The following is a 20011-nucleotide window of genomic DNA, read 5'->3' as shown; positions in this document are numbered from 1 at the left end:
AATTTATCCAAATATTTGTAGACAAAATACTGGATTTCACCCCTTAGGGTGTCATTTAGATTAAAAAATTACAACAGGGATTAATGACACTCCAGGGGATGAAATCCAGTCTTTTGTTTACAAATATTTGTACTAAGTCAAAATATCGTAATAAAACCAAATGGTCCAAGAAGAAGTACAAAAAATGGAAAATTGTTTTCAGGCGATGCCTTGTATCTGAAATAATTCGATAAGATGAATCTCTTCACAACAATAAAGGTTTCGGCTTTTTAACTTCAGTGAAATCAACAAATGGAAGAATTGAAGAAATGTTGATGTTCAAACACAGGCAAAATTGTCCATGTTACACAGTGTGTATATTGGCCACTTAAACCAGCCAATGACAGGTCATAGTTTTGTGAATGCCTAGACTTAAAATAACGTAAAACTAGATCGCAATAGTACTTAAATAAATTTAACAAAAAACAAACTCATTTTTGATATTTATTTATGTTAAGTATTCATACAAATGTACATAGATACTAATCTCAAGCATAACACTCAGAGTGTAGGACACAAATTTATTAAATTTTCTTATCTGTACAAAACATAAACTCAAATATTGAAATATTCTCATATTTAAGATTGAAGACGTAAGACATAATGTGACCAGAATATCATATTATACATTGTAATCATTAATACATGTGTAAGTTAACCCTTTTTTGGCAATGTATCCAATAGGATACATATTTTTTTTTCTTATGAACTAAAACACGAATTAACAGCATTCATTTAAAACTGCTTTACCATATTTTTCATTCTTTTTTGCATTATCACAATTCAGAAAAAAACTTTTATTTGTCTGATAACAAAAATCGCTCTGCTAAGATAAGGGTTAAGAAAGCTAGATCAACCCATGGTGGTACCCCCTAAAGAGTGATTAATTTGAAGATTTTTTTTTTATGTGACGACACTTTGATTCATAAAATGGCCACACTGATGATTAAACGTCAAAACAAGTGAAAAACCACATATGAATATTTTTATTTTGAGCGATATTGCGACCTTAACCATTACCTAAAAATTAAAATCCCCAAATTAATTACTCTCTAGGGATAGAGACGATTCAGAATACCACCCCACGGCCGCGATTACAAACGTTATCTTCATCGATACATTTCTAGACGGTATAAAATAAAATCGATATTTAAGTACGAACGTGTTGTCGGTAACCTGTAATCATAGAATTAAAAATAGACCAGAAACCGCATACGCACATCAAACAGAAGGCGACTAAACTACTCATAAATGGGTAGGTTTACGTTTTGACCCATTAGTTTATTTGTAGACGTCGCTCAGTACGCAACTCTTGATTTGAATTCAACTATGCCGTGTTGTGTCCTTTTAAAGTGTAGAAATACTGCTAGGATCTAAGAGCAACAGGATGCAATCACATTTCATGTGTAATTAGCAAATGAATTTGTATGTAACAAATGCATTACTTAAAAATGGAATTATTTCGTATGTGTTGCCAGGGTAGTAAATTTTTTACCCTACTCTGCTCATCTAATGAGATAACTAATGAAAATTTGATCTCGGATTAAACAACTCTGTCGTGGAAATTTGACTGACATTATCTTTAGAACATCAAATATTATTTAACATGATATAAAAATATCCGTTTTATGTACAGTAAAATTTGTTTTATATTTCAAGTTTAAAGTTCATTAATTCAATTACTCTTATTAAATGACGCTTTACTTATCTACTCTGTTGTGTCAATAAATATTTCCGCGTGCACAATAAAATTTTAAAGAAATGAACAGATTGTTTTGTTTTACCTTACATTTTTGTGTTTTAATTATATTTTTTCCCATCGTGCAACATTACGCGACGGCACCACGAATGCGCGCGGCAAAAGTGGGGCACTGTGGGGGAATTATTGGACACAGTACGATGTATTCAAATATGATTCTACGCTCTTTCTGGACTATTCTTAATTCTATGCCTTTAATTAAACATGTTTCGAAAAATGTACATATATTTTATATTTTTTATAAAGAAAATTTAATATTACTTTGCAGATAAATGTCAACTTTCTATTGTAAATGAGGGCTCTGCTTATTTTTGAACCGATAGTGATATTTTTATTTGTAATAACATCACTCTGAATACAATATGTATTTAAAGTAATATTGTCCTGTCCCCATGTAAACATAGCAACCATTGTCCTAGTGAAAATAGAAATTTAAAAGACGGGACAATGGACCTAGACATCGTCCTAAAGATAGACACGCAGTCTATCTCCGCAGGACAATGGATCACCCCCACCCCCGCGCGCGGCTGCATTGTCATAATGTTAACACGCACGGACAGGCCAATTCGACAGTAGCCACTTGCTTCGAGCGTACGTGTCGCTCCCGGGCATTTTTGATTTGAAAAAAATGATTTTTAAACAATTAATTCGTCCTGTAGCAATTTCAATACATATTGGTACAAAAGAAATCATATTTTTCGCGAACTCGCTCGTAACGCGCATCGTCGTAAATGAACTTTCGCAGCGTTCCGCGAATGGACTACGGTCGATTTGTTGTATTGTCTCATTGTCCTGTTGTGCACGGTCAAAGCTTTCTGCGTAGATGGGATAGGAAAATATTGTTATGTCTATTGTATTGCCTTCATGTAAAGACTTACGATTTTTTTTTGTATTTTTCAAATTTTCGATCCAATCAAAAAAACTGTGTAATATTAATAAAATATAAAATATTAATTAAATAATTTGTGAAATATTTTTAAATCATTAATTAATATTTTTTATCAGTAAGAACACTTTTGTAAGCAATATTTACAAACACAAATTAATTTGGAAAATAATTTAATAAAACTTACAACCACATCAAAATAACGTACACACCATTATATTAGGCTGTAGTCTGATAAAAAATAAGGATATTCATTAATACATATAATTAATATTTAGGTAAATCGGCCATTCGAATGTATTGAAATTTTGCGAAATACATACTGTAAAAATGAAATATTTACAACTAAAATATTATTCATAAAATGTAAAAAACACGATTCCATAAAAACGGTTGAAACTAAATATATTTTTTAAACGATGTTAAAGACAATAATATTCGTCGTAGAACTTAAAAATAACTATACGCAATGTCTGTGTTTAATAGCGTCAGCTTTTTAAAAACCTATATTTGACTATTTTCAACAATAACTGTCCAGTTATATTTTCTTCAAATCATAATAACAAAATCGACTTAAAAACCTTGACTTTACATGAAAATACCAATTTATAATACCAAAAGTTAATCTTAATTTCAAATACATAATTTGCCAGTCGAAAGGTAACAATAAAACATGAAGCAAATTTTGATGAAAAATAATTTAGAAGTTAACATGTTTTTTCATTTTTTTAACGCTGTGTTTATTAAAAGAACGGCGTTTTAAAATGGTAAAATAGTATTATTTTTTAAACTTTCATCAGACTTCACCCTTACGGTTAATTTTAAAAGCGGATAAAGTAAAGTTGTATGTCCAATAATGAAAGAGCCTCTTCTGTTAGAATCTTCGAGCATTAATGGCATATCAATAAATATATTAATATGTATTTGAAATGAAAAAAAAACATTACGTGTGAATTAAAAATAACGACTCCATCATTAAAAATATATTACAATAATTCATTTGTGAATTTTAAATTATATAAAATAAATATTAAGTCAGTTTTTTACAATTTTAGTAAGACGTTTATTTAATGTGTAAGAGAGGTAAATTAATTTAAATTAAATTAATTACAATATTTAGTCCCATTTTTATTCAGCTTTTGGTGAATCAACTAATATAATGTCATAATAAATTTAAAATAAAAACGCCGGGATCATAATAACAATGTTAACTATTACAACATTCATAAAATGTTATCATTCCATGGACATATTGTTTTCTGTTGTTTTTCCGAATTTTCACAAATCAATAAAATCCAGTCTTCATTATGTCCATAATTATTTTAATATTAAATTTACAGTCTCTTTTAAAAGCTTACCTTCTCTATCTACATTTTGATTACCTAATAGTCAATTCATTAGCAATAGGATGCATGTCACCCATTTAAAAATATTTTCGTTATTATTTATGAAAAATAGCGTAATTATCGTAATAACTCATTTGTGGATTCATTTTTCACATTTAATGCAATATTTTCATGTATTTCCTTAGGCCTGTGGCCAGAGTTAATGTTTGACTTTAAAACTGTTCAAATGACGATACACTCAAAATAAGGTAATTTTTAAAATGATGTTTATAATTAAAACGTCTAATGGAAATAACTTCCTTTTTTAAAAATCTAAATCAAAGATGAACAAATGGATTTTGTTATTTAATTAATTGTATATCAATCTATCTACTTATTTTACGAACACCTAACAAGTAAAGATTAGAGTACAGTCAAATAAGTACAGTTTGGTTGCTGCAAGTGCTTTGTTAAAATTAGTAATAAATAAATTAATATTTATAGGAGAGAATAGAAAATAATCAATACTAGAACGTTATTATTTTTTTGGGATTTAAATGTCTCCCTATCGATCCAATTTATAATGTGCTATAAATATACAAGGATAAATATGTCAATTAAACAAAAATATCTAAAATATCACAATGACCATTCTATGAATATCAATTTGAAATTGTTGTCATTACATGTTTACATACATAAAATATTGAGAAAGGTGCTAGAAAATCTGGATCCATAGTTTTTTCTGCAGAGTTGAAATAATGTTTTTGTAGAACAAAATTAAGAGGCAAAGCGACGTAAGCCAGAATCGGCTTACTGTATTAACATTGCTTAACGTTTTTATTAAAACATAAAAGATCGTCAGATATTCATCGATCTTCAAGTAAATACGATCAAGCACTGTAGAAGTATTGATTAAATCACTACGTGAGACACAACGAAGGATTGTGACGACACCACTGTGGCCACAATGGAGCGGCCTGGAGTCCTCTCTTTACTAAACGTTCGCGGTGTGTTTGCATCCTCGTGTACACGTCATGGGGAGCGGTGGCGGCCTCTATGGTCGGAGGGTCCGACCACAGCCTCTCTCCCAGCGCCGCGGCTCGAGGCCACAGTCTCGCATCAGCCGCGGCTGCGTCAGCCTGCTCACTCCACAAGCACGCCTCACCGCCTAAAGCCAACCGCCTCCACGACTCTTCGTCTTGTTCCCATGGACGATGGTTGTACACCGTCTGCCAGGAGCGATAAGGTCCGCAGGATCCCGGACCAGAATCCCGCCAAGATCCGAATCCGCAGTCTAAATACCAGGCGTCGACATGCGAAGCTATAATTCTATAATCGTTCTCTAATAATTCGAGGTTTTCTGGCCACGTGGAACCTCCCCACATCTGTATGGCGAAGATGGACCGATCGAAGAACTGCGTGAGATACGGTCTCTTAGATAAATCACTCGACCAAGCAACGACAACCTTAGGAACGTGTCCGCTATTTGCGCGAACCACCCGGTCGAGAGCTTTGAGGGTGAACTCTCCCCACAGATTGTGAAGATCAGATTCGTTAAAAAATTGGCCCCAACAATCGAGATTTACCTCGTCCCCACCAAAATGGAAGATGTCGTTTATATGAGTGTACTGGAAAATGTCTTTATATAACTTTTCTAAGATATCGTAGGTGTTATTATTTCGTGGATTTAGCTGACCGCAAGGAGGTTCTCCGCAGTAAGTCTGCCACGGCTGCTGATCTATACATAAGGCGAGCTCGCCCAGTCCTTTAGATGGACCCCACTGCCACCCGCTCCCGGCATGTCCGGGGGTATCAATTTCGACAAGAACGCGAATTCCCCGCACACGCGCATATTGCACCAGGTCCTTGACATCGGACACTGTATAAACATGTTTGGCGGAGTAGGCTCCATTACGCGCCAGTTGCGGAACTCTATCCGACAAGAAGGGGAAGCTCTGGGAGTCAGTCATATGCCAATGGAAAGTATTCAACTTAGATGCGGCCATGCCATCGAGAGTTCTTTTGAGCACCTCCATTGGGAAGAAATTTCTCGCAGTATCGAGCATGAGACCCCGATATTTAAAAACTGGAGCATCCTGGACCGAAGCAGCACGGAGTACTTTTAAAGCTCCTCCGGATAATTCGTCGGACCATATTAACTGCGAGAGAGTTTCCAGGCCATTACGTGCACCGAAAAAAGATTTAGCGTGAACTGTGGCTACAAGAGAAGTTCCGCTACTTCCTGGATGAACTACTAAAGAGTAACCTTCGTCAGAGTCTAACGTCAAATAAGTATCCGACGACTCGTTGATATTCACGCGGACGACAAACTCCGAAACCGTCGGGGGAAATTGCGAAGATTGCGTTTCCATCAATCGAATGTTGTGAGAGAAAATTTGATAAGCCTCTTCCAGGAGATGAAGAACCTGGCGGTTGGGAGTCGACAGACTGACGAAGCGAAGTATGGAAGTGGAGATGATGGCGGCGGTGCTGCCTAGGGTGACGGGTCCCGTGGGCTGCGGCCACAGCTGCGTGGAGTCGCACAGCATGTTGCACGTGTCCAGAGACATTGGAGGCTGCAAACTTGACGTGATGGAAAGCCGCTCGCATCTTCCTCCTCGGCACTGCCATGTCCATCGAGGGTCTATGGTAGTTCTGAAAATAACAATTGAATATCAAGAGACTATACTATAATTGCAAAAAAGGTATATCGATTAAGAAGGATAAGGAATAAACTAGACCTTAAAACTTATCTGCTTATATTTAAGAGTATTATAGTTCCCCATATTAATTATTGCTCCATTTTTTTATATTTGAGTAATGAAGGAGATCTAAAGAAATTCCACACAAAGCAATGAGATTAATATGATGGCATGGTAGATGCAATTAAATTTAAAAGATATTTCAACTTGTAGTGTTGACAATTGTTCAGAGAATCAAATTTAATGTTGTTCATGAATGGAAGAAAAATATAAAACAACTGTTAATTATTTCAAAGATGGTGAACTGTAACTTACATAGCCAAGCTATAGTCATGTACCTATACTATATTTTTTTAAATTTTAATTGCTTTCTCTTTACTGTTTTTCTAGTTTTTGTATATTTTAGTGAACATATTTTACGAGTTTTTTTTTATTCTTATTTTTAACATAAAAAAATCATTTATTCTCTTAAACTTAGATTTCGTAATTTTGTATTTTTTTGTTCAATGTAATTATGATTAAAGATATATCTACCTGTCCTTTTTTTCAATAACTTTAAAAAAAAAACACAAAATATTCCATGTAATGTTTTTATTATTTTATTTTTTATTCCTTATAATGACTTTTTATTTTTTACATAAAATATTTCGAGTTCATTGAATGAAGCCATTGTGATATGATATGTACACGTAAACTTTTTATGCTTTTTTTTTTTCCTCTTTTATCTACTGTATTAAAGTGTTTATTTCTACAAAATATGTATTTTTTGTATGGTAAAAGGCACTACGTGCCGTGTATATGAATAAATAAATAATATTGACATATTTACAAAACTAGAAGAACCCATTCAAGAACTAATTATTCTTAATTTTTTAAAATAGTAATTGAGTCTCTTGTATTTTAACTTGTTTCATATGTATTTTCATTTGAAATTGTATTTTTATATTTGCAAATACAAACCTCAGCATATGTATAATTTATTTAGGCATTAATAAATAAAAAAATAAATTTTAAAAATAAGTAAAAACAAACAAACTTACAAATAACGAGCTCTTTCATAAATACGCAACAAAAGAATATAAGACAGAAAAGAAAATAAAAACAGTATCCCAGAACTGCTTTTTGTACAGGGAAATAAAGTTGTTTGAAGAAATGGCGGAAAACATAAAAATGAGATACGTTTAATTCTTTTGAGGGAATAACCAGCTAAGCCTCTATTTTAGAAGCTTGTCAGCAGGTGGTATGGGAACGAGATTATGAAAAGAGGTTATGAAAATACTGTATTAATATCGGACCGATTGAGAAAATAATATATCTTGGATATTTTCCTTGCAAATGACGGTAACCGAACCCGCGACGCCAGTTTCATAGTTGGTCATCTAACCCACTGCGCCACAACGCGGCGCCTGAGTATTGTAAAAAATACCAAGTTAAATATATAAATAATTAGTTAATATACGTATGTGTAAGTGAACAAACTCGTATAAAGATTTCAGCTCTTTAACTTCACTAAAATCAACAAATGGAAGAACTGAAGAAATACGGATGTTCAAACATAGGCAAAATGGTGAATGTTACACAGTGTGTAAAGTGGCCACTTAAACCAGCCAATGACAGGTCATAAGCCCTGTAAATGCCTAGACTTTCATATTCCCTTATTTCAGGTGTTCTGCATCCCTGTTGTAATTTGTTTATATAAAATAACAGTTTATATATTATAAATTAGGACAGCATGTTTACAGTAGTGATAAATAGTTGGAGAATAAGTACAAATGTAAATATCGTATAAGTTATACACAAATCACAACAGAGATGAAGAACATTTTAGAGAAGGTAATATAGAAGTCTAGGCATCTACAGGGACCTGTCATTGGCTGGTTTAAGTGGCCACTTTACACACTGCGTAACAATTATCATTCTGCCCATATTTAAACATCTATATTCCTTCAATTCTTTCATCTGTTGATGTTTGTGAAGTTAAAGAGCTGAAACCTTTATTTATGCGGGTGAGATTCATCTTATTGAATTATTTCACGTACATACTAGGCAACGCGTTGCAACGCCTGAAAGTCTTATTTTTTTTCAATTTCTATACTTCTTCATGGACCAGGTGGATTTTTCAACAATATTTTGAGTTTGTCCAATTTTTTGTGGACAAAGATTGGATTCAAATCCCTGGGAAGCTGCTAATATAAACATATTACAACAGACAAAGTGTGTAAAGTGGCCACTTAAACCAGCCAATGATAAGTCATAAGCCCAGTAGATGCCTAGACTTCTATATTACCTTCCCTTAAATGTTCTTTATCTCTGTTTTTAATTTTCCATATTTCCGTATCAAATAGAATTTAATATTCTGTGTATATTGTATTTTATAATATACGAGGGTAAAGTCGATGGTAAATGAAATGAAATTATTAACATATAAACAAAGAATATTTTACAATACAATGATATTTGTTCATAAAATTATAAACTCTAATAAAAAAACAGAATTTTGGAAAAAAAATTGATCGGAACCAGCATGAACACGATCACAATACTAGAGAAAAGAACAAAATTAGACTTCCATTTAGAAAAAAGGCAAAGTCACAAAATTCAATTTTATTTAAAGCAATTAAAAAGTATTACGAAATGGAAAAAAATATTTATGAAGAAAAAAATATATCAAAATTTGAAATAATGGTCAAGACATATGTGATAAACAATTTATAAATTAAATATATTTGCAATGTTATTATTAGAACACACATAACAATATGTATGATATGTGTGCCCTACTTTAAGATTTAAAAAAATAACACTATGCACCTGGCTGCTTTCAACCTTTAAACTGCATTTCTTTAATATTTTTTTTTATATCTAGCTTTTTATTTCTTTATACTGTATTTTTTTAAATTTATGTGTTTTATGCACTCATCTTTTTTTTTACTAACTTTACTTCTAAACGCTGTTCTATCTTTTATTGCTTCGTATTGTATTTTTTTTAATTTTACGTTGTTTATTTATTTATTTGACACTTTATATACATATACAATAAATATACATATAAGGGCGGGCATATTACCTTAAGGCAATTTCTTCCTACCTACCCAAACCGTTCAGTTTGAGAAAATTATAAATACATGGACATATTGAATCTTACAATTTTATACAAAAATTAAAAGCAAAGGTTAACCAAAATAAATATATGTATAAAAAAAAAATAACACTTTACTATGAAGAGAGGAGAGGGGATGGGAAGGAAAGAAGAAGGATAAAGGAACAATTTAAATATTTAGATCGTGACATTTCAATCTTGACTTAAATGTAAATAAAGAAGGGGCGTCTCTAACATTAGTGGGTAGATTATTCCACAATCGAGCGGCTACTACTGTGAAAGAGGAGGCAAAAAAATTAGAGCGATGACAGGGTATTAAAAGAGTTCTCTCGTTACTAGAACGAAGAGATAGTCCGTGTTGTGAAAGAGGTTGGATGAGCTCTCTCAGATAAACAGGCGAAGTGGGATTATTTAAAATATTGTGAAGAAGTGATAGAATGTGAATGTTTCTTCTATGCCTGATACTGAGCCAGTGTAGTTGCGTGCGATACTCGGTTATGTGGTCAAATTTGCGAAGATTAAAGATATAACGAATACAAATATTATTTTATTTTGGTATTAGGCGATGTTAATATTACAAACTAAATTAATATCATACTTATCTAGAAGTGACCGGCCCGGAGCGGAAAGGTAGTCCAGTGGATGAGTTCTCCTCTGCCGGTACAGCAGCAACACCGCCCCAGCGGCCAGAAGCAGAAGCAACAGACGCCGCAGCCTCAACACCCCCCATATTCCGCCCATTCCCGTTTAATCATTACTGTCCCTGGAAAAAAAATTAACATTGATAAAATAAGCGATACACTACGTTCCTTCCATAAAGAACTAGAAATTGTAGCGATTCTGAAATTAATTGTATTGGTTGGATATTAACTTTTCTAACCATGCTAAAAAAATGCAGTACTATGGAATAAACTCTCTTAAAAAAAGAAGAATAATGTTAGACCAGTTATTATTATTCAAATTAATAAATAATACAATTACAATATTTTGAGTTTGTCCAAATTTTTGTAGACAAGGACTGGATTCAACTCCCTGGGGAGCTGTTTATATTAACATATTACAACAGAGATGAAGAACATTTAAGAGAAGGTAATATAGAAGTCTAGGCATCTACAGGGCTTATGACATGTCAATGGCTGGTTTAAGTGGCCACTTTACACACTGTTTACACATTGACAGCTCTCTTACTCTTACTCTCATACAAATACACATAAACACACCCTTAATATTTTAGTACCACAATTTAATATGAATTATTTTTATTTAGAAACTTCGCTGGTCTGTCTTTGAACCGAATCTTTTTTATGTTACGAGTATTATATCATTGTCGACTGTTTGTTTCTGTAAAATAAATAAACATATCTTTATTTTAAATTTATATATAAATATATGTACTACATTATATTTGTACAGTTTATAACGTATAGTATATTTATATACCTTATAAAATAATTTGAAGTTTAATTTTCGTCACTTACCGAGTTTTACTGCGCCCGAATAAATCTCAGTAATTGGATTACTAAATAAACGTGTTTTATTTAAGTAAAATAATTGATTCCTGCTTAATTAAATTTCTTGAGAAGTCAGAAAATTCAGTTCAATAGTTTTCATCGCGTCATTACTTAATTGGCATGCAATAGCTTGAGCGTCACAGAATTAGTAAAAAGGGCAATTAGGACGCGGCACTTTTATTGCACTCATATACATACATACGAGTATTATAAAAAAATGTTTAAACAGTGCACAATATAAACACTCGTTGTATACCCCAACAATACAACACATACAAACAATACAATAACTAGATCTTCAACACAAAGACAATTTAAACAAATACAAACTAATACCACTTTTGGACAAAGGAATTTTTAGTATAAGGCAATTAAAATCTACAACCTACTTTAACTGTCCATTAAAACAATTAGAATTGAGAAAATGTTTAAAAGGGCTAAAAAAAAATGGATAGTGGAGCTGGGTAGAAGTAAAATGAATTGTCTCATTCGCCCAAACCAATATTATAATAACTGCTCCACAAATGTAAAGTTTATGTTATGTTTTTGTCCTTTTATTGTACGTTTTACAATATAAATAATATAGGTGCAAAAAAATTAAATATTAACTGAAATACGTAGTGTTTAAAACTGTCAAAACATTTTGTTAATTATCTCTGTATATTAAGTCTTCTTTGTTTATTTTCACATGAAAAAATATTTTAAAAAGTATATTGTTAGGTATTATCGGTACAAGTAACCCCAGAGAGGTCACATCATTTTTTTATTAATCTTTGTTTTCATGAAAAAAAAGAATAAATACAAAAATTACAATTTTCATATTTTTAATAATATGTACGCCTTAAATTAAAAATTGCAATGCTTATATTATTTTTTTTATTAATTTTCCAAAAATACACTTTTTATATATTTTTTATATTGTAAAGAATAGCCAGAGTTCCCGAAATCCAGTTCTATGGCCAGGCTTTGTTTTAGTACCCTGAGTAAATAGTATACTATAGTGTATGACACAATCGCAATTTTAGTGAGTCTTATGCAGAAATAGGACAGACTATGTTATACAACAAGCGATGACAATGCCAGTCCATGTACAGAATACAATCTGCTCTGGACATGACATGCAAAGGAAATATATTTAGTGTGTTTGGGCTAATAAAGCTAACTTTGTTAAAACGGGAGTTATGCGCTTAGCGCAGAAATAATTCTATCTAATGGGTAGTAATTTATTTTGTTTTTGATTATGAACGGCTCCTAGTAAAGCCACTATCTACACTATATTATTACACATTTTTAACCGTGGCTTCACCCACGTGGTATAGGGGAAAAATTTATTTGCAAAAAATAAGTCATTATATATATATTAGTATTGATTCATTTATTTATTAAAATTTTACATAATCATACACAATTAGCAAGAATATACATTAACAAAATAACTTTAATTACGGGTCTCGCGTAATGATATTTTATTTTATTTTTATTAGGAAAAACAGCAGATATTATATAAAAAATAATAAGATATAGAAAACAGTACACACATACATTTTAAGTTTTTCACAGATCTAGTGATAAAACATATTCCATAATAAAGACTAAAATATTAAATAAGATAAGAAAGAAAAGAAGATCACTGTAAGAAGGTTGGAGATGAAGACGCTTGACTCACGCACGGAAGGTTCCGGGTTCGATTCCCGGTGAGAACACAAAAATTAAAAATGTGATTTTTCTCAAGCCTGGTTGTTCTGTAATTGGGCATCCTAGCCTGTTGTGGTGCAAAAAAAATGAAATGAAATGAAGAAAAAAGTGAAAGAGTCGGGGAGAGGGATTTTTATAATCTAGCTGACCAATTAAAAATTTACTTAGGATAATAACATTAACATATTAAAATGTACAAACATTAATTACACCTGGATGTCAGAATAAATGTTTCATTTTTAAAATGTTTCAAAAAAAGTTTTTTGAAGCTACAAAATTTGGTATTTAAAATGTCTAAATATAGACAAAGTAAATAAACATTTAGAGCAAACACGATAGATTATTGTTGGTTGTGAATTTTTACAAAGAAATTTAAATGTTCATGGAAGCAGAGAGAGAGGGAGGAAAGTAAATTTGGAGCTATACAATGTCTTCTCCCTTTTATGTACTTTTTATTTAATATTTATATTTTTACTTTTTTAGAATTCAATAATTCTTCCCCTCTCCTCCTGCATTCATAATAAATTAGTGTGAAGTCTGTAATTGGTCTTACTTTTTTAATTGTTCTTTTGTACCTTGTTTTATATAAAGACTGTATGATTTTCTTTTTAAATAAATAAATCAGTTTTGAACATATTTTTTTATGGGCAATGGATTATATATTTTTTTCAATAAAAATTCACCCAAAGTTAAAGGAAATGGAATTAAAAAATGGATGGGAAAATAGAAAAGGAATAAAGAATGAAAAAATAGTAAGAGAAAGTATATATAAAATAATACTAAAAAATATAATTAATAATAACAAGTGAAAAAACTAATAATTTCAAATTTTTATCGTGTAATGTTTCTATTGCAGTTTTCTGCGATAATATTTTTTGTCCACAATATTTTGAGTATGTCCTAAAATTTGTAGAGATGCTGAATTTATTCGTTCCACTGTCTATTGACAAGACCAACTGACATAAAAAATCACAACACTACCACATCCAAAAAGCTAAAACAAGTATTATTGGCCAATCCCTACATTTAAACAATAGACTTATAATGTGCAATGACACAATATAAATTCAGCAATCAAAAACCAGAAAACTCACATGAAGATGTATAATAAAACCGCGAGATTTTTGTTGAATAATAAATATTTTAAAAATTATAAAAAATGTATTAAAATTATTATTACACGAGTATGCGTTATTGATATAGGGGAGATTGCTAGATATTAGCGCGTGGTTAGAAAAAAAATCTGGTACTTTTAGGGCACTGGTATTCACAAACAAACAAACAACAAACAAACCATCACGCCGTTTCCCCGTAGGGATAGGCAGAGAGGATAGAACGCCATATCACTCTATCTTGGCATACAGACCTCGCTTCCTATACATTCATACATCTTCTCATGCACGCACGCCGATTATTTCTACTTTTGACATGTCCATCTTCAAGTATTTGATGGACTTGCTCGTGCCATGTCTTTCTCGGCCTTCCTCTATTTCTGCATCCATCAACATTCGCATTGTAAATATTCTAAGCCGTTCTCTCGCTGTCCATTCGTTCTACATGTCCAAACCAGCGCAGAGCTCCTTTCTTGATTTTGTCGATAATGCTTGTCTCAGCCTTACATAATGTACGGATCTCAACATTTGTGCATCTATCGTACATAGTTTTACCACACATTCGCCCGAGAGATCGCATTTCGACAGCATTTAGCCTACTTTCATCCCTGTTTTTCCAAGTCCATACTTCGCTCCCATACATCAGGGACGGGACCAGGACTCCGTTGTGAACTGCCAATTTTGCCTCTTGTGACAAGCATTTATTTGCCAAGGTCGATTTAAGTGCACCGTTCACTCTGTTCCCGGCACTCACCCTCCTTTCAATATCTTTCTCAGTCATTCCATCCCTAGTGAACATACTTCCCAGATACACAAATTCCTCTACTTGTTTTAGTATAACTCCATTCACAGTGATTTCACATTTAGTCATACTTTCATTTCTTTCAAAAACCATCACATTCGATTTATCGATATTCATCAGCAAATCGCTTCTCTTGCATACATCGTAGACCTTTGTTACCAAGAATTGCAGTTCCTCTTTGTTGTTTGCAAGGAGTACAGCATCGTCAGCATACAAAAGACAATTGACTTTTAAATCACCCATTTTTGCTCCCATTCTTAAGCCTTTCAGTTCTTTCATGCAGTTATCGATATACACGTTGAACAGCCATGGTGACATAACACATCCCTGCTTCACTCCTTTATGAATGTCAAACCACGATGTGTATGATCCGTTTACCCTAACACATGCTGTGCTGTCTTTATACAGAGAAGCAATAGCACGTGTTATGCACGTGCATGAATTAAATAATAAAAAATAAAAAATCATAGCGCTGATAATAACGATACACATTATTTTCATAATTTTTTATTTAAGATTACGGCAAAATAAATTAAATTAAGTAGAAAATAAAAAAAAAAAATTTAAGTAGATGCTTACATAAATAATGAACGACTAACTGAAATTGAACATGTTAAATACTTAGGACTAACAGACAGACAATTGTCATGGACAATTCATATCAACAATTTAATTAGCAAAGTGGCGACTTAATCGAGTCTATTTTTTAGAATCAAAAACTTTGTTCCAATAAAGGAAAAAAAAAATGTATGAAGCCTATGTAAAAACTTAAATTTGTTATATGCAACTACTATGGGGAACAGGAAATCAAAATGACATAAACAGACTACAAAGACAGCAAAATAAAATATTAAAGTTTGTATATGACCTTCCCTATCTAACAGCAACTAAAGAACTTTTTGAACAAACTAAACAATTAAATGTAACTGAACTCTTTAAACTAGAATCTTTAAAATTTATTCATAAATTAGCCACCGATGTAATTGTAGACGAAGAATTAAAACTTGAAAAAAACTGTAGTAAACCTGAATACAATACGAGAATATCAGAAAAATATCATATACAATCTTTTAAAACGAGAAAAGGACAATCGAGACTTATAAACTATGGACTGAAATTATACAATAAACTACCAGACAAAACTAAACAAAAGACTCAGACAACCTTTACAAAAGATGTTAAAAATATTATTATTAACAGTAGAATGTGAATTTTAAAAGTGAAAATATTTTGTTAAATGTATGTAACCCGTAAGGGTTTATCAATAAAATTTAAATTAAAAAATATATTTTAGGGAACCGGCACCAAGACAGATGTAACAAGGATACAAATACAACAAAATAAAATAATTAACCTAATTTACAACATACGCTATCTGCCCCTACGACTGAACCGCACCACTTTGACATAAAACGTTTGTAGAAAATTGAGGCGATAAAAATTGTACATAAAATTGCCCTGGAAAACATACAAGCCGTCAATTAATAAATGCGTGTGTAGTGTCTAGAGTCGATTATTGTAATGGTATCTATGCAGGTCTATTAATGAACAAAATGACTCGCCTACAATCTGCATTGAATGCCGCAGCGAGACTTATTTTCGGAATCTCTAAGTTCAGTCATATCACTCCACTACTTCGGGAACTACACTGGCCACGTTTTCCACAGAGGGTCGAATACAAACTCTGTTGGCTTATGTATAAGTCACTGCACAACTCTGATCCGGAATATCTAAGGGAACTATGCATTCCATATGAACTAGCTGACAGGCGTCTCACGCTTAGATCAGCTACGTCTACGGCGAGAGGAAAAGTTATTATACCTCTACGCAAACAGCGCACTAAATTTAGTGAACGCGCATTTGCGGTCGCAGGCCCTAAGGCATGGAATGCTCTCCCAGCAGAGGTGCGAGGCTGTGAAAGTGAAGTGATGTTTCGGAAAAAACTCAAAGCCCACTTGTTCTCTAAATCATTTGAATAAATCCGTAGCATGTGACAACAAAATAAATTGTTAGAATTAAATTACAAATTTAAAACCTTTAATTAAATTATTTTAAAAATCGCCGTTGAGGTATTATATTACGAAAATGGCGCTATATAAGTTATCCATAATAATACAAGACGATGATATGACATTAAATAAAAATGCTGACATACACAAATATGATACCAGACACCAACAATACTACCACATTAAGACAGTCAAAAATACTAAACAATGAACTAAAAACACTACAAAGACTTACCTTACCACTTGAAATATTACACTGGATACAAATTTAAAGTCAACCTAAAACGGTACATGATGACTACACTCATCAGGTGAGACATAATATAATTAGACCTTAAAATAGTCTTATATAACCCTAACGGGTGTTTCAAATAATAAATAAATCAATAAAAAAACACTGAATTTCCTAATGACATTATTTATGAAAGTGTTACAACTTGGTAATTTGGCTATTAAATTAACATATTTTGTGAAAAAAACGACCCCTTGTGGAATTAGTTTGCAATAATAATAGATAGCTAATAATAGATCCATCTATAATGGTTGCGATTGAGATTCGGCTCCATGGCTCGGCTCGTGAGATGGCTGTGTGCATTATGCACGTGTAATCTACCTTCTAACAAGATTTTCCGTCTAAATACGAACATATCAGGTAGCTACGCTACACCCCAGGGGTGTGCGGTGAGGTTTTTGATTAGAGAAGGAATTCGTATTTAGGTAAAACATTAAGAATAACCAAATAGTATTTACATACAATCAGAAATAAAAATTTTAAGTTTATATTTGAAGCTCTAACTTTGTGGTTATTCATTATAATAAAATAAATAAAAACAACTTTGTTTTTACCCACAGATTTTTATTTTTCACATACCGGTTTCAAAGCAAAAAAAAGTTTCTAAACAAAGTTCTTTTCTTTATTTTATTTTTTATAGAAATAATAATTATTAACCTTTCCCTTACTGTCTTAAAAACACCCGCGCGTTACGGTGCTATGTAGTCACTACACATTAAAAAAATAAAAGATTTAAAAAGGAAAAATTGGAATATTTATAGGGAATGGCTTTAATTAACCACAATTTAATTCAAATCTGATAATATTTCAGATCTAACTGCTGAAAACATGAAAAAACCATTGAGCCCGACTCGGGCGAAACGAGCACCCACGCCAACTTCCCGAGAGCTACTAAGTAGCTAGTACTGGACTACGTGACTAGACATGTAGTGGACGTGTAACGCCGGTGTTATTGGTATACTGTGAGTATACTTTTGATAATATTTGTAATTTATCTCTGATTTCCGATAAAATGCTTTATTTGTGCCTAATAAGTACTTATTATTTAATAACAAATTATTTCAGTCGATATGTAAATGTGTAATGGAGGAATACTGAAAATCTAAACCCAATATCTATTATATTTATAAATATATTTTAGGTATTAGACGCAATGTGTACTAGCTGGGAGGGTTCATACTCATATGTGTAAAGTAATGAATTGTAATTAAAACCAACCCACTGCTTTATAAATTAATGCGTTATATTATTATGTTTTATTAAAATTCAGTTAATTTAAAATAAGAGTTTTGATAAATATGCATGATAGGTATTGCATGATAGGTCCTGTTATAAAATATTATTTTTCGAGAAAAAAGAATTTGTCATTATAAAAAATAAAAATTGTCTGAAAGCAGCAACCGACCGAAAGAAATCGAAGGATATGGAAGATCCAGCAGTGGAGGACAGAAGGCTGAAGAAGAAGAACCTTTTTTATTTAAATGTACGATTTTAACTCCTGTATCTTTATTTAAGACATGATTAAAATTAATTTGGTGATTTATTTATTTATTTATTTATATACGGCAGTTCTGCCATTTACATATATGTGGTATAAAGAGTGATGAAAAATAAAAATAATTTTAAAAAATCGAGTATGAAATATTAATATACTCGTACTGTACACATTATTAATTACTTGAAATACAAATATATTTTAAAGAAATTATACAATAACAAAATATATTAATCAATCAAATTATAACTATTCCAACCCAATCTTCTGAAGATGATTTGCACTTTTTGATATAAATATGTTGGTCACTTTATTTTTTAAGTTAGGCAGAGATATACTAAATATATCAAAATGTGATGCATATTCATTCCCGGTATTCGGTAATCTAACAATAGGTGAGTTATATTGAGCTACCGTTCGAGAATTTTGACAATAAAATATTGTAGATGTTCTGCTTAACCTAGGTGGTACATAGAATGAAATCAATTTCAGTAGATCAGGGGTATCAAACATTGGTTTTATTATTTTATATAAAGTCGTAAGATCGGTCGATGTTCTTCGTTCTTGCAATTTAGTTAATTTAAGAGAGTCTAAAATAATAATAATAATAATTATAGATTTGTGAATTCAAAGAAATCGTTATTATAAAGACACCTTTTGAAAAAAAAAATGTTTTAATTGGTGTCCTGACAAAGAGAAAGGTACGTTTTGGAACCGGTGGAAAAGTCGGCAAATATTTAAACAACAGTAAAAGAACAAAGTAAATGCTTAAAATATTAATAAAATACATAAATGTTGATAGTTTCAAAATAATAAAGTAATGGAGCCGCCATAAAAGCTCGTTCCTTACAGCGCACTGCAGCAACAACTAGCGACCGAGCGTCACTATCGTATTACATTAATTTGCTGACACTTCAGAAGAAAACGTAAAATTTATTTTCGATTTCTTTTTAAAAAACACTATGCCGTTAAACGTATTTTAATTAAAGTATGTCTATATGAAATTAAGTCTTTAAAAACATTTTCATAGGGCGTTTTTTCTTTTAAATAAGATCTTTAGACTTTTACGACGGTGCAAATGAGACAACATTATTTTACATACCGCGTTATTATACGTACAAGAAAGAGACAGCGACGTTGTCTCAACTGGGAATCATTAAGATAGTATTCTGGTCTCTGTATTTGCAGTGGTATATGCAAATATTTTTATGATTTTATTACAATAATATCTCAATCATAAACATCAGCGAATTATTAATAATCCTTTGCTGGGTTTTGAAA

General features: G+C 31.8%; 1 protein-coding gene across 1 annotated transcript in view; it reads right to left on the bottom strand.

Annotated features, from left to right (window-relative positions):
• Window positions 1-473: 473 nt before the first annotated feature.
• Window positions 474-20011, bottom strand: part of fdl (beta acetylhexosaminidase fused lobes) — a 49477-nt gene continuing 29939 nt past the window's right edge. Inside the window, exons 2-3 of the mRNA XM_088229223.1 lie at window positions 10413-10577; window positions 474-6667 (exon numbers count right to left, since the gene is read on the bottom strand). Of these exons, the coding sequence (XP_088085349.1) occupies window positions 4933-6667; window positions 10413-10555 (1878 nt within the window). The 5' untranslated portion in view covers window positions 10556-10577 and the 3' untranslated portion in view covers window positions 474-4932. The remainder of the gene's footprint in view (window positions 6668-10412; window positions 10578-20011) is intronic.

Source organism: Micrasema longulum, unplaced genomic scaffold, assembly GCF_059751315.1.
Source record: "Micrasema longulum isolate JH-2025_06_02 unplaced genomic scaffold, ASM5975131v1 h1tg000645l, whole genome shotgun sequence".
Lineage (NCBI taxonomy): Eukaryota > Metazoa > Arthropoda > Insecta > Trichoptera > Brachycentridae > Micrasema > Micrasema longulum.
The sequence above is the reverse complement of the archived record's forward strand: the minus strand, read 5'-3'. Positions and strand labels throughout refer to the sequence as shown.